Raw genomic sequence first — 14,651 nt, 5'->3', positions numbered from 1 at the left:
ATATATATATATATATATATATATATTAAATATCCTGCTTCGATAGCTTTCTGCGCAAATATCATTAAAAATGAATTTTAATTTTTTCCTCGAAATGTGATTTTTCTGCATTGTGCACCATACTTGTGAGCTGCATAAACTGGTTTAAATTGCAATTATATATAAAGAGCATGTTACCAACCAACTTACCAAACAGTCTTCCTTAATTGATTAAAATAATGATTTTTTCTTCATATTACAATAAACTAAGAATGAATCAAAAAATTTGCAAAGAGTTTTATTTATTTATGCACATTATTCAGACAAAATTAAGAGATTCTAAAAAGTTTCAAATGTTTTTTTAAATTCAATTTCAATTGTATTACTTAAATGTAAAATTTTTATGATTTAAAGTAATAAATATAACAAAAAGCTGACCTTTTTACAGAATATTTTGACGTAAATAGGATCAAATATTTTTTTAACAGCATTTTAATAGTTAAGAGATATATGGCTTTTATAGATAAGAGGTGTTAGGTAAGTCATATTTTTTCGTGCTTTTCATTTCAGAACTCTTCTTGACTGTCTTCTTGATGCAATAGTGTAATAGGTGAGAAACATTTTCTATGCACTCAAATAGAGCGACAATAGAAATTCCCAACCACAGCCCCATTTGACCGCCAAGTTGGCTAAAAAGTTCCGAGTCCTGAAAAGGAATACAAATTATTACATATTACCACACAAAAATGTCACATACAGGGTGACCTTCGGAGGACCAACAGATTTCAAAATCTCCGAAATAAAGGGTGATAAACTGTTGTGTTAATTGTGAAAGCTGTATATATCTATGCAGAAATTTTGGAATTTAATTGCAAAATATATAAACAGATGGCGCTACAAGTCATAGATAACTAGAGTAATCAGTTTTAGTATTACGATGTTGACTTACGGGTTGAGGAGTTGTCACTTGCCAGAAATTGTAAACCCTACCGAAGAGCGAATGGTGTCTCTCCGAACCCCTTTCATGCAAATACGAGAACTGTGTGTTGATCACCAGTTAGGGATAAAAGGATCCATTTTTAATGTACCCAATAACTTGCACAAGACCGTAGACTCTTTTCCACGCAATATAAATGATTCAGTCACTATTCATGTAAAATTAAGAAAAAAAGCCTAGCTTTCAAATCACATTTCATGTATGAAATTGTGAATCCGAAACGAGTGTATGATCGATGCAGCTGACAATCTCCCTCAAACACCATTGTATCAAACCGGAAATGTTAATATTGATCTCTATTGGCTGTTCAATGTCTATTCAGTCATCAAAAAAATTAGCACAGAATGTGTCTGAGCTGCAATTAAATATGTCTGAGAAATTGCGTCATTTGTAGTGATTATTTTACGATTTCTTCATTTTGTAGTGAATCGTATTTTTTATTCTTTACGTTTTGATATCTTTACTCATAGCTAGAAGTCACTTGGTTGCGTAAAACTGTGTTTTTTTCTTCCTTTTTTACTTTCTAAGTGACTAGAACTAAATATAAAACCATAATTCAAAGGTCTCTGGCAAAGTTTTTCGAGTGATAAAGATGTTTATGGTTTTAAATGTGATTCTCAGCTTAGTTAAATTAATTCAATACTATTTTAAAAAACCACAATGTATAAATAAAAGTAATACATGGCTTATTTTAGTATTTTTCTTTTGCACTTCCTTACATTTGAACCCTAATTAATTGTTAGCTGATTTTTTTTCTCCGCTTTGTTCTTAAATTTAAAAACATCAATTGTAGCTTTCAAGATATTGAGTAAAGAATACAATGCTATATTTAATTATTATACTCAACTTTATGGTGAATAAATTATTACAAATTTTTGAAGCGCATGCTAATTGCTTAATTCCGTCATATAAGTTTCAGTAAATTACAAAAATAACTAATTTTCTAAGGAAAAAAAAATAGAATAAACTGTTGAAAGCCATTGAGTCTCATTGCATTTCATAGCTAATAGTATAATTGAGCAAATAATCAATATTTAAAAAATGAACGACATAATGAATTACTTGAAACATTGGCTCCTGTTTGTAAGTTGTTTTTTGAAGATTTCTGTAGAAGACTTTGAGCTTAGCTGTGCTAAGACTAGAAGGAAAAATAAAATTACAAACAAATATTTAATGAAAAACAGAAGGCAGACCCTGGGCATTTTATTAGACGCCCTATCAGATTCTATGTAAAATATTAATTATCAGGTGATACTCTATACACAGCATTATTGTTTTTACGTGATTGAAACCGGTTTGAACTTGTTTACGTTATAATATAATAAATATTCTATATTTATAAAATATATCGTCCTATTTATCCCATCGTCGAATTTTTAATATATATCAGTGGTTACCAACTGGCGGCTCACGGGCCGCATCCGGCTCCACGCGAAACCTTTTTCTGTGGCTCGCGAACTAAAATATATTAGTTGTCATTTTGCGGACAATTTTCGTATGAAATCTATATGGATTTAAAATACTTTTCTTTCGTTAAGAAAAAACCTAATTTCTTCGTTTCTGTGAAATTTAACATACCAACGGTGCAAAAATAATTATTTCTCAGGTTTTGTATTCAAGAAAATATTTAATCCAATACAAAAATAATGTTGCTTTTTTTATTCCGCTTTTTTTGTATTTTGTGAATACTATTTAGCACGTGCGCATCTGACAGTAATATTTAATGTTCCTTCAAACATAAAAGAGTCCTATATAAAATTTTGAAAAAGTTGAAACCCCTGTTATATATCGTATCATTTAACCCATCATTACACGAACGTAAACAAGTGCAAACAATCGGTGTACAAACAATATACAGCTGTATAGAGTATCACCTGATAATTAAGATTTTACATAGAATCTTTTAATGCGTCGAAAAATTTGGCCAATGACTGTGGGTTTACTACAACGGAAAGAACATCTATCTCTTGATTTAAGTTTAAATTACTGATTTAGCTGACTGATTAGCTAAATTACTATTACTGATTTAGATGTTTGTTAGTTACTGGATAAAGTCTATTGAAACTTGTGAGAAAAGAAACAAGAGAATATTAACTATTGAAAAGAAGAAAACAAAATATTTAACTAATCAATATTTATTTCTAACGAAATTTCATAACTGTAAACGTCTTGCTAACAGTAATAAATATAAACAGTAATGAATTTTTAAGCAATCTTCAGTGATGTATTTGTATGAGTGTTAAATAATGTAATTTGAGCTAAGGAAGATTTAGGTTTCATATTTTGTTTGGAAAAATATGAAATTTAATGAAATGTGGAATTTTATTTTTAGCTTGTTTTAATAGTGTGTTTTCAAAAAGTTGATTGTTACAAAAGATCGGTTGTTGATTCATATAAAGGCATTTTTTTTAATTACTATTTTAAAACGATACAAAATGCATAAAAAATTGCAGAAATTCTTTTGACAAATCCTGAGCTGTTATTGTTAGAAAATACTCCGATCTAAATTTTAACAGAATGGTGCCAGCAAAAAGAGTGAAATGCGCCAAGATAACGCAATTATAAACACTAATAATTAACCTTTTAAATGAGTTCAGCCTAAACCAAGTAAGTAATGTAATAAAAAGAATAAATTACGAGCTGAGACTTTGATGATCCTGTCTCTGATATTCTGTATCGTTCTTGAAGTAATTCAGGCAGAAAGGCTTTGTTGGTTTAACTTGGGCTTTCATGAACTTAAATGGAAAAAAAAGGAATTCCAATTATTTTACAAAAATGACATTATTTTCCATTATAGAAAGATTTGCTTACTCGTAAAACTGTTAAAATTTAATGGAACAAAATCTAAAGTAAAATTCAATAAAAACTATCACAAATAATAATGAAAAATGATCTTTTTTGGACTGGTTTACTAAACATTATGGCTGATAGGGGAAGGGCCTGCATATACGGTACGAAAGGCATTTCATTCTAGCATTTTTTTTTCGAGAAACATTTCTGTAACTACCGAGAATTTTTTTTTTTACAATTATAGCATGCATACAAAACTGCTTCTCTCCTGGGAAAGAGTAGATATTGTTGACCCCTCCTGAAAACAAGCTGAAACTGAAATGTCCCTCGCTTTTCGGTCTCGCTTTCATCCATGGGGTCAACCTTCTTAAGATACCCTAACATAGAATCGAGTTTTGACATACTAGTGACTTGGAATTATATTTTTGTACAGTACTTCCTCTCCAGATAGAATTCGATGAACGGATACCACTAGTTGATTCATTGCTGCTTCATGAGAAGCCGGGAGAGCTGTATTAAGATCACGGTACTTCTGCTGGTCGTGAGAGTTGTATCAAGTTCATGGTCATGGGCGCTCCTGTGTTGCCATTAGCAGTCGAGTGTATGCAGACCGACGTTGAGTGTGATTGAGACTGAGTAGCAACAGCCTGAGGAGGTGGTTAATGTCACAGTTGCATGTCAATTGTTTAATATGGAACATTTATCGAAGTAGGCGTGCACAAACCGTAGTGGGCGTTCCTGCCAAGATAGGCGTGTTCACATCGAAGTGGTAGTTTCTGATAAGGTAGGCATGTTTACATCACGTCCGGGTCACCAATGGGTGATAGTTGTTATTGACTATATAAACCTTCATCTATGAAAAGGTACCTCGACATAAAATCGAGTTAACATGTCTTATATTACTGAATTGGAACTGTATTTTTGTAGTGGTGGACACACAACAGTGGTATTAATTTGTCGTTATGGGAATTAGATTTTTTTTTAAAACCACTTAACCATTTAGTGTGCTGAATATGAAGAAATGCCTAAAAAGTGACATTGGTAATCCCAGCCAAAACCAAGCAAACCGACCAGGACTTTGCCCTTTAAGGATTAATCTTGATACATTAGTTATATATGCAAAAAACCTATTTTTTTTAAATTTCATTAATAAATACAAGGAACAAAAAACAAAACACACGTTTTAAGCTGAATTTTAATTTTTTTACGCATTAAAAAATATTTAAATTGACCACCAGTTTACTATCCCAAAATGATCTCGGTCAAATGAAAAAAGTTAAATATGAGTCTTTGTATAGGTTCACATTTTCTTAATCTGAAATTTCATCTGCATTACTTTCACTTTCGCTGGCGAGCGCCATTTTTTTTAACTCTTTCTTTTCTATGTAAATTCATTGTACATACAATTGGGTATAATATAGCCTACGTCACAGGTTGTGTTGTTCCTACTAAATTTAACCCATGAACGGCATTTTCTGCGAGCCTTACTTCAAGCCACAAATAAACAAACGAAGTGTTCGATCGTTTAAATAGCTGCTCGCCAGATTTTATTGCATTATAAAGAAAAGTTATTGAAACTAAATACAACTAAATAAACAACAACAACTAAAACAAATAACAACAACTACTAATAACAATAACTAAATAAACAACAACTAAATTCCATTCGTTTAGCATTGCGTCATATGTTGTTCCTACTAAATCGAAGTAGTTGTGTTTTTTTCATATTATACCCAATTATACAAAACGCGTCTGCAGTCCCACAAATAGCAAAACTCCCAAACAAAAATTGGCAAACTTCCAATCACAGGAGATTATTTTTTCCCTTTTGTTTTGTTTCCGACCGTATAAAAACGTGATGAAACAAAATGTACTGACGAATTCTGCTATGCACGAGTTTACTCGGGATAATAAATATTTGCTATATACACATACCCGAGTAATCTCGGGATAATCAAGGAAGCCGTTAATACGAATTTTATGCTAAATCCAGAACAAATTCAGAATAAAATTCAGTCTGACCGACATGTATTTTAATTCCAAATATTTCACTAAATTTTAATATTTTTATAGACGCCGTTGCATATGAATTTTTTTTCATTAGATAAAACTTCCCAAGGACGTGATCTTAGTCATTCATAAATTATATTCCATTGCTTTAATTAAAAAAAAAAGATTATGGAAATTATTCTACACAGAAACAGTACCTACTCGAATACAGTCTATTCATTTATTCTATAAAGAAATACAGTCCCTGGTTAAATTATTCGACGAACTCTCAGATTCTATGTAAAATTACAATTATCAGGTGATACTCTATACAGCTTTATTGTTTTTACGTGACTGAAAGCAGTTCACACTTGTTTCATGCTTGTGTATCGATTGGTTAACATTGTAATGCAATACGTTAAAAATAAATTAAAAAAAGAAGGTATATGAAAAATCTCCTGAATAAAAACTCATTACATGTATGTTTAAACATAAAAGCCTTCTATATAAACACGTGCAAAACCAATAATTATTAAAACACTACAGTGTGTCTAATAATTGGGTCTAATTACTATAATATACCAAAATAATGATTGATATAATAAATAGTCTATATTTATATAATATATCGTCTAATTTATCCAATCGCCGAATTTATATTATATATCGTCTCATTTAACCCATTGATACACGAACGTAAACAAGTGCAAACAGTCACATAAAAACAATAAAGCTGTATAGAGTATCACCTGATAATTAAGATTTTACATAAAATCTTAGAGTGCGTCTAGTAATTTGGCCAGAGACTCTACTGAATACAGACAAAGTTAATACAGAAACTCCTAACACATATAAGCCCTTATTCCTTCATTTAAAACAAATCAATTATTCAAAACTACATACTAAGTAAATTCTTAAAATTCTCCCTGATTTAAATTCGAACTCCATTTACTGGATGTAGAACAAAGGAAAGAAATAGTCTACTTATTTCTCTTCTGGAACGATTTCCTATTTCAAATTAAGCCTAATCACTGGGTGAACAGCTCGTGTAATTTTCTCACTTCAATTGAGACTTCAGTTGGGGACAAAATTAAATGTACTATATAATTGGACTATTATTATCTCATGGGTAAAAATGGGCGTAAAACCAGTACGGATATTTAACTCTAGCGAGAGACGAAATAAAGGGGAAAGTAGTAGTAAAGAATAACTGATTTATTATTAATTACATTGTAAAAATATTCAGTTTTATTAGGCTGTTAAAGATTTCGTTACTTTCAGATAAACCGAAAGCTGCTTAAAGGTATTATTCTTAATTGTATAAACATATTTCATACACAGGTTAAAATGAAATGGAAGGGTTTGAGAAGAAATTAGAATTTGGTTTTAAATGATGGAGAAATATATTATGAGCATATCTATTCAATGCATTGAAAAGTAATAAAATATAGAAGAAAAATATTGTATACTCAGTGCAAAAAGAAGAAAAATAAATTATTACTTTAAATAACTCTTAATTCAAGGATCTGTTTTTCACAATAAAAGATGGTGAAATCTGTTAAGTTGGCCACTACCGTGTACATTAAGTACAGTCCCTGGCTCTATTATTAGACGCAGTATAAGTATAATTATCAGGTGGCCTTATTGTAAGACGCAGTATAATTATCAGGTGATACTACACAGCTTTGTTGTTTTTTATTGAATGAAACCGGTTTACACTTGCTTATGTTCGTGTATCAATGGGTTAACACTGTCATGCAATACTTTGAAAATAAATACAAATAGGAAGTATATGAGAAATCTCTTGAATAAAAATCCATTACATGTTTGCTTGAATATAAAAGTATTGCCTATAAACTCGTGCAAAGCAAATCATTATTTAAAACACGATAATTTAATCTCCTTATTATAATATACTAATATAATACCTGATATAATAAATATTCCATATTTATCTAATATATCGTCTAAGTTATTCAATCGTCGAATTTATATTGTATATCGTCTCATTTAACCAATTGATAGACTAACGTAAACAAGTGCAAACAGTCACATAAAAACAATAAAGCTGTATAGTGTATCACCTGATAATTACGATTTCACATAGAAATGTTTAGTGCGTCTAATAATTTGACCAGGGACTGTAGGTTGTGATACATAAGTTTCTCTGTTCCATTTTAATGATACGAATTTAAATATATTATTTAATTTTCTATGTCATATTCTAAGTTACGAAATAAGATACAAAAACGTTTTTACTAGAGATAAATTTACATAGAATCTTCCCTTTTTTGTGGAATGATAAACTAATAATAAGAATGATTGGTTTTTGATTCCACGAATAGTAAGAATGATTAGTTTATCATGCCAATGATAAACTATTCAATCTTTAACATATCACAGTCATAATTCGGTTTTACCTCGTTCTTATAGTTTTCAGCTGGCCATTTGGCCGTTGAGATCATCACATCAAAAGAAGTAGACCTAGAAGAGATTCATGATAAATAAATGAGAAAATAAGGTTAAATATTCAGAAATAACGTTACAAAATATGAATGCACATTAATTATCTATTAATTTTAACAAAACGTATGAGTTAACGTATAAATACTTTACATGAGACTATTGACACAGTTAATTGTAAATTTCAATCACAATCTCTCTCACCTAGAGTACTGTTTGATAACTCTGATCAATATCCAAAGGGAGTACTTTACATTCTATAGTTTGATTTGTCATGCTTAAACACACTCATCGCATACTTCCTTTTAGCTTAATTCATCTTTAATTGAATAACACAAGAAGAAGAAGAACTCTGATACACAGACACCTACCCTAGTGAATTCAGCGTCAGAAAGTCCTCAAAGTTCCCTTAACAAATCAATATCTCTGGGGGTACTGTATTGGAGATTTCTGTGGTTCATATCATAATTATAATCAGCGGATAAATGAATGGAGTATGAATAGGTTATCCTTGTAAAACGGGCTGTAAAGTGTAGGTGCCTGAAGTCGTATTCTCGAATATAGATGGAGCCACGGAGAAACAAGAAACGCACCCAATGCCTTAAGAATTCTCTTGGATTCCCATTGGTGGTGTTGGCAAGTAGCATTAGTAACAACAACAACAAAAACAAAATGTGTCTCATACGCACCACATTTGAACAACAAAACAAAATTGTTTATGAAAAGATGACGGAAAACTATTTAACAAGTGAAGCTCAGAGTTGCTCAACATACCTCAGAGCTTGTCTTATCTATATTTTACATATTAAGCATTAAACCTTTATAAAACTCATTTACTTCCATACTTAATTATGAAAGCATTTTTTTTTTCATTATTGTATTTTCTAAGATGGATACCCCTCAGAGTATGTATGAAAGTAAGTATACAAAATTTATTATTTTAGACCAACTCTATAAAATAGTTTACTACAATAATATTGTGTTGCTTTAAATTATGTGGGGTTTTTGTAAGTTTAAAAAGTTCTACAGCTAATATTTTATTTACCTTTGTTTTGTTTACTCTATTTAATGATGACCTCATAAGCAATGATTGTGTTCAGAAATTTATGTACATTTAAGAAAACGAAGAGACATTGAAGAAACTGATATGAACTCCGTTCGCTTATTAGTTTTAAGGTGACTAAGAAATAAATGAATAAACTTAACTTTCAAAATGATAAAACTACAGAGTTTACTACCAGAAATATACTAAATACCTCATAACGCAATAAACAAAAATGCCCCAATCCTTCTAATGAGGAAGTTCTTTTTTGATAGTAAGCCTCTTTTCCAAATAACCATTCCAGATTACAATCTCAAAACAAAAATCAATATGAAATCTTTGCGGAAAACTTCCTTTCGAAGTCGTCATTATCACGATGGAACATTCACAGAAAGAAATTAGCTCATTCAACCTTCCCGAACGAGGCTGATTACTTTGTTTCAGAGTTCTTTCAAGAAACGAGAAAAGTGTCGTTGCTAATTAAATTAACATTCGTTACTTAAAACCAAGTATTTAGTGCGACATTGATGAAAAGTAATAATTTGTCTGGCATTAATAAATGCAATATCAAAGTTAGTTTTTTCCTTTTTTTAAATTTTTTGTCTGGTGATGAGATAATTGATAGGACATGAACAATACGCTATTTTTTTCTTCTTTTTTTTTAGCTGTTGCGAGGTTTTAGTTATTTATTATTTAGTTATTGTCAATCTCTACCTAGCTCTCTCTACGCTGATGGTGAAAATGGCATGTAACAAGATGTGGAAAAACATATAAAAAAAGAAGATATTCATAAAAGTCTCCTTTTACCTCATTGTTTAAACTTATATACGAAGGTAATTATGCAAGGGTGACTGTGACCCATAGTGAAAAACCACGAAAATTTTTGTTGCAAACACTCGATATCAATTTATAAATTTTACATGTATAATATATATTTTTTGAAATAAGATTTATATTTAAATTACCCACCAATGAAGAATATCAGATCTTCTTTGTTAGGCACTTTTTAGTAAACACCTTTATAGTAACTAATTTAAGAAGAAAGTAAAATCGTGTGAATGAGAATAGCAATATTGGATTTTAAGAACGTAAAGGTACGAATCAGTTTGTGCGACTTTTTAAATCACGTATAAATGCGATAATCGATGTTTGATTCGTGACCGCAACGAACTATAGGGAGCGTTATTGTATGAGACGAATACCTGCGATTTTTATATGTACAGTCACTCAGTTACTCTGGAGACGTCTTTAATGTAGTGTGTAGCATTGTAACGTTTCTTCTTTATTGTGGCTTATTCAATTTAAAAAAGAAAAAAATTTTGATATTCTTTCTTATGCAAAACGAAAACAAAATGGTATCACTTTTTAGTTAGAGATGGAACATCCAAAACACATCGGAAAAATATTTGTAAATAAACAGAAAAAAATATGTATATTCTTATAAGAGTTAAAACCTAATGCCCGAGAAATTGTTTTACTAAATTTAATGATATAACATAAAAAGCCTATTTAAACTTTACATTCCATAGTTTTAAGAATCTTAATACTTCAAAAACTAAAATGAACAAAAAGAATACATAAGTCTCATAAAATTTTGCAAAAAAAGTTTTTTGACCACAATTTTTATCAAAAAATTTCAAGTTTCAATAAAAATCATTATTTAGAAACTAAAAAACGTAAAATAAAGAATGCTTACGAAACAAAACAAAAAAAAAAACAATTCTTTTTTGTCGTCATTTTTCAAGTGCTACGAAAATTCGTCTTTGGGATTTGCCAAAAGCAAAACAAGATGCAATTTCATTTTTTCAAGAGCGAAATATTTTACCAAAAAAAACGAAATTTATCAATTCCCATGACATAAGACTTTATCTTGGTAAACGTACGTTTTGGAAATGTTATCTCATTTGGAATCCTATTTATTAGAGTTAATATGACGACATCAACAGGTGAACGAAAATATAGTTTGTTTTGAATCTATATTGAACTTTATATAGGCTCATTTCTCATCGAAATCCGATTGACTACTTTGATTTTAAATAAAGTGTTTTATTTTATGATTTGTCGCAAAAAATTTAGGTGTAGATTGGCGGCACTTAAAAACTGCCAAATCTGTAGCTGCGGTGGCGTTAATGCATAAGTACCGAATTTTTATTCCATACTTTTCTGAATCATATTACTTCAAACCAAGAATATGCAAGAAGTATCATAAATACATAATGTTATAAAATTTAATTTTTCAAAAAAAAGTATTTTGACGACAATTTTTATCAAAAAATCATTAACTAAAAAACGTAAAACAAGGAATTCTTAAGATAAAAAAGCAATTCTAAAAATTCTTCATATTGAAAAAAAAACTGTCATATTGTTTCCTTTTTTCATTCTTATAGTTCTTATTTAGACGTAAAACCATTCTGTAAAGAACTATCATCAAATAAGAAAAACAATTATTTGCAAGTAAATTTTTTATTATAAAAATCATAACACTCACCTTCTTTATAAATCCGGAGAATTCCAAATGAAATGTTCTTCGTTTGAAAATTTTATTTTCAAATAATATCTACATAGATTATTCCTTCATTACTTTTAGATAACATACCACACATCAAAATTTTATAATTGTATGATCTCGATATGAATTTCAAATTCCTTGAAGACAGAATAGCTGAATTCTAGTTGAAATTATTCTTTTAAAACTAAAAAATGCTTACCAAGAAAGCGATAAAAATTTATTAATAATCAACACAAATTTCAAGTAATTCAGAGAATTCCTTATTGTTTTTTCCCGAATTATATAGATACAGAAATATTTACTATTCTATAAAGAAGAAGAATATTATATAATTATTACAGATCTGTACATTCTGAATTCACATTAATTCATTGGAATGACGAAAGCAATATTGACTTCACTTTAATTTGTAAAGAATTGAAGACAGAAAAAATTATTTTACCGTAATACACACATCTGAAACAGCAAAAGATCATGAAATCGGAATTAATGTTGGTAATAGAAAGGTAAAAATTATTGAGAAATTGTTCCTCGAATGCTTGGCGTGTTCTGCTTTAATGTTTGGCATGTTCTGGTTAGCTTTTTCAAGTTCTGCTACCTTTTTTCTAAGCGAAATTTGGCTTCTTATTTGCTGCTAAGAAAATGGCGTCCGTCATTGCCAATGGTTATGATGGAATTAATGCCCGATATTTTCAGGCTGCCGCTAGAGGGTGTACTCGAGCGTTGCGATTGCGAATACTATAAACTCTTGAATACGAATAACAAAATTGGATTTTAAACTCGGGTCAAAACGGATCGTGACATTTGAATTTTAAATCACGTGAATACGAATCACTATGTACGATTTGTAAAACGCGTGAATAAGATTCACAATGTGTAACTTTTAAATCAGGTAAAAACGAATTGATACTCGACAGGCTTGGCCTACTGGAAATAAAATGGAAAGAACAGTTGATAATGCAAATATATGTCACGTTTCAACAACCAATCGGGATCGAGATAAACACAACGTCACTTGCAAGTATCCCATTGTATTAAATAATTGTATAATATTTAAATCCTATCTGGTCAGGCTTAAATCTAACTTGCCCTAGTCTTATCTGTATACATTTTAACAAATTAATTTTAATTTAAGTATTAGTGTATACATGTATCCTAAATTAATGATACTAGCTTTATATTGTGTCGTAAAAATTTGACTTACTCTTACGTGTATATTACTTTATGTAATTATAAATTTTAGTATATACCAAATATACAGTCCCTGACCTATATATTATACTCACTCTAAAATTTTATGTAAAATCTTAATTATCAGAAGATACTCTATACAGCTTTATTGTTTTTATGTGACTGTTTGCACTTGTTTACGTTAGTGTAATGATGGGTTAAATTAGACGATATATTATATAAATATAGAATATTTATTATATCAAGCATTATATTAGTATATTATAATAATTAGACCAAATCATTACATGCACTGTAGTGTTTTAATAATGGCAGGTTTTGAACTTGTTTATATGCGATACTCTCATATTTAAACATAAATGTATTGAGTTTTTATTCAGTATATTTTTTATAGACTTCCCATTTGTATTTATTTTTAAAGTATTGCATTGCAATGTTAATCAAATGATACACGAACGTAAACAAGTGCAAACAGTCACGTAAAAACAATAAAGCTGTATAGAGTATCACCTAATAATTAAGATTACATTACATAGAACTTCGAAGTGCGTCTAATAACTTGGTGGCCAGGAACTGCATACTTATATTCATTACATAAGCAAACACACAAGTAATGTTCTCTCAAAAACTAATTTTCAAAAACACAATTTCTTCTTCCATATTTCATTCCTAAGTAAACAATTTCGTTAACAAGTTTAGTCAAACATCTTTTATCTTCGAACAACGAGGAGGAAAAATAGTGGTAGCTGTAATTCTTTAAATGCTATGCGATGCAAGACTTAAGTTGTAAAATAAATCAGCGTAAATTCGATTACATCGAGTGAAATATTTGATTACCAAAGCCATTATCGAACCTGCAGTTTTCATTAACCGAGAAAAACCGTTCGTTAATTTTCTATAAATCTCAAACAAATTCAATGAAATTTCAACAGAGTGTTTTTGTTTTTAGAATTGATGTTTATGGGTAGTAAAACTAAAATGGAATATAAAATACTGACTTGAGATCTATCAATTTTAAAATAGTTTGCTAATGGCGAATTTTTAACTTATGTGTATTTGATATCTCTTTTGTTGGATTTATTTGATTAAAAGTATTGCCTATTAACTCGTGCAAAACATGTCATTATTAAAACACTACAGCGCGTCTGATAATTTGATCTAATTATTATACTATACTAATATAATGCCTGATATTATAAATATTCTATATTTATATAATAAATCGTTTAATTTATCCTATCATCAAATTTATATTACATATCGTATAATTTAGCACATTGATACACTAACGTAAACAAGTGCAAACCGGTTTCAGTCACATAAAACAATAAAGCTGTATAGCACTAAGCAGCAGCTTAGTGCTATACAGCTGTTGCTATGTACAGCTGTTGCTATGTAGCTGTTGCTAAGTTGTATAGTATGACCTCATAACTAAGATTTCACATAGAATCTTATAGTGTTTCTAATAATATGGCCAGTTAGTGTACAGTGACTGACAAATGTTTTTTTAAATAAAGACCATTATGTAGATTTGGAATAAATGCGTATGTTATTGATAAATAAATTGACTTACCTGCAAGGTAAAGGGCAAGAACAGGCAGAAATGTCAAATCTTGAAGACTCTTTAACATGGTTCAAACAACAAACTAATAGTAAAATAAAATTCCGATATTAATTTAAATCCATATGAA

The 14,651-nt window shown here is 29.7% G+C and overlaps 1 protein-coding gene across 1 annotated transcript in view; it reads right to left on the bottom strand.

The window, feature by feature from the left end:
* Positions 1-264: 264 nt before the first annotated feature.
* The window catches only part of LOC107453539 (FMRFamide-activated amiloride-sensitive sodium channel), a 37,514-nt gene continuing 23,127 nt past the window's right edge, over positions 265-14,651 (bottom strand). Inside the window, exons 8-12 of the mRNA XM_043046667.3 lie at positions 14,534-14,606; positions 8,176-8,239; positions 3,614-3,711; positions 2,039-2,114; positions 265-685 (exon numbers count right to left, since the gene is read on the bottom strand). Coding sequence (XP_042902601.2) covers positions 497-685; positions 2,039-2,114; positions 3,614-3,711; positions 8,176-8,239; positions 14,534-14,606 — 500 coding nt within the window. The 3' untranslated portion in view covers positions 265-496. The remainder of the gene's footprint in view (positions 686-2,038; positions 2,115-3,613; positions 3,712-8,175; positions 8,240-14,533; positions 14,607-14,651) is intronic.

This window comes from Parasteatoda tepidariorum, chromosome 10 (genome assembly GCF_982258835.1).
Source record: "Parasteatoda tepidariorum strain Cologne lab strain chromosome 10, Ptep-v5.0, whole genome shotgun sequence".
Taxonomy (NCBI): Eukaryota; Metazoa; Arthropoda; class Arachnida; order Araneae; family Theridiidae; genus Parasteatoda; species Parasteatoda tepidariorum.
This window is presented reverse-complemented; position numbering and strand designations above follow the sequence as displayed.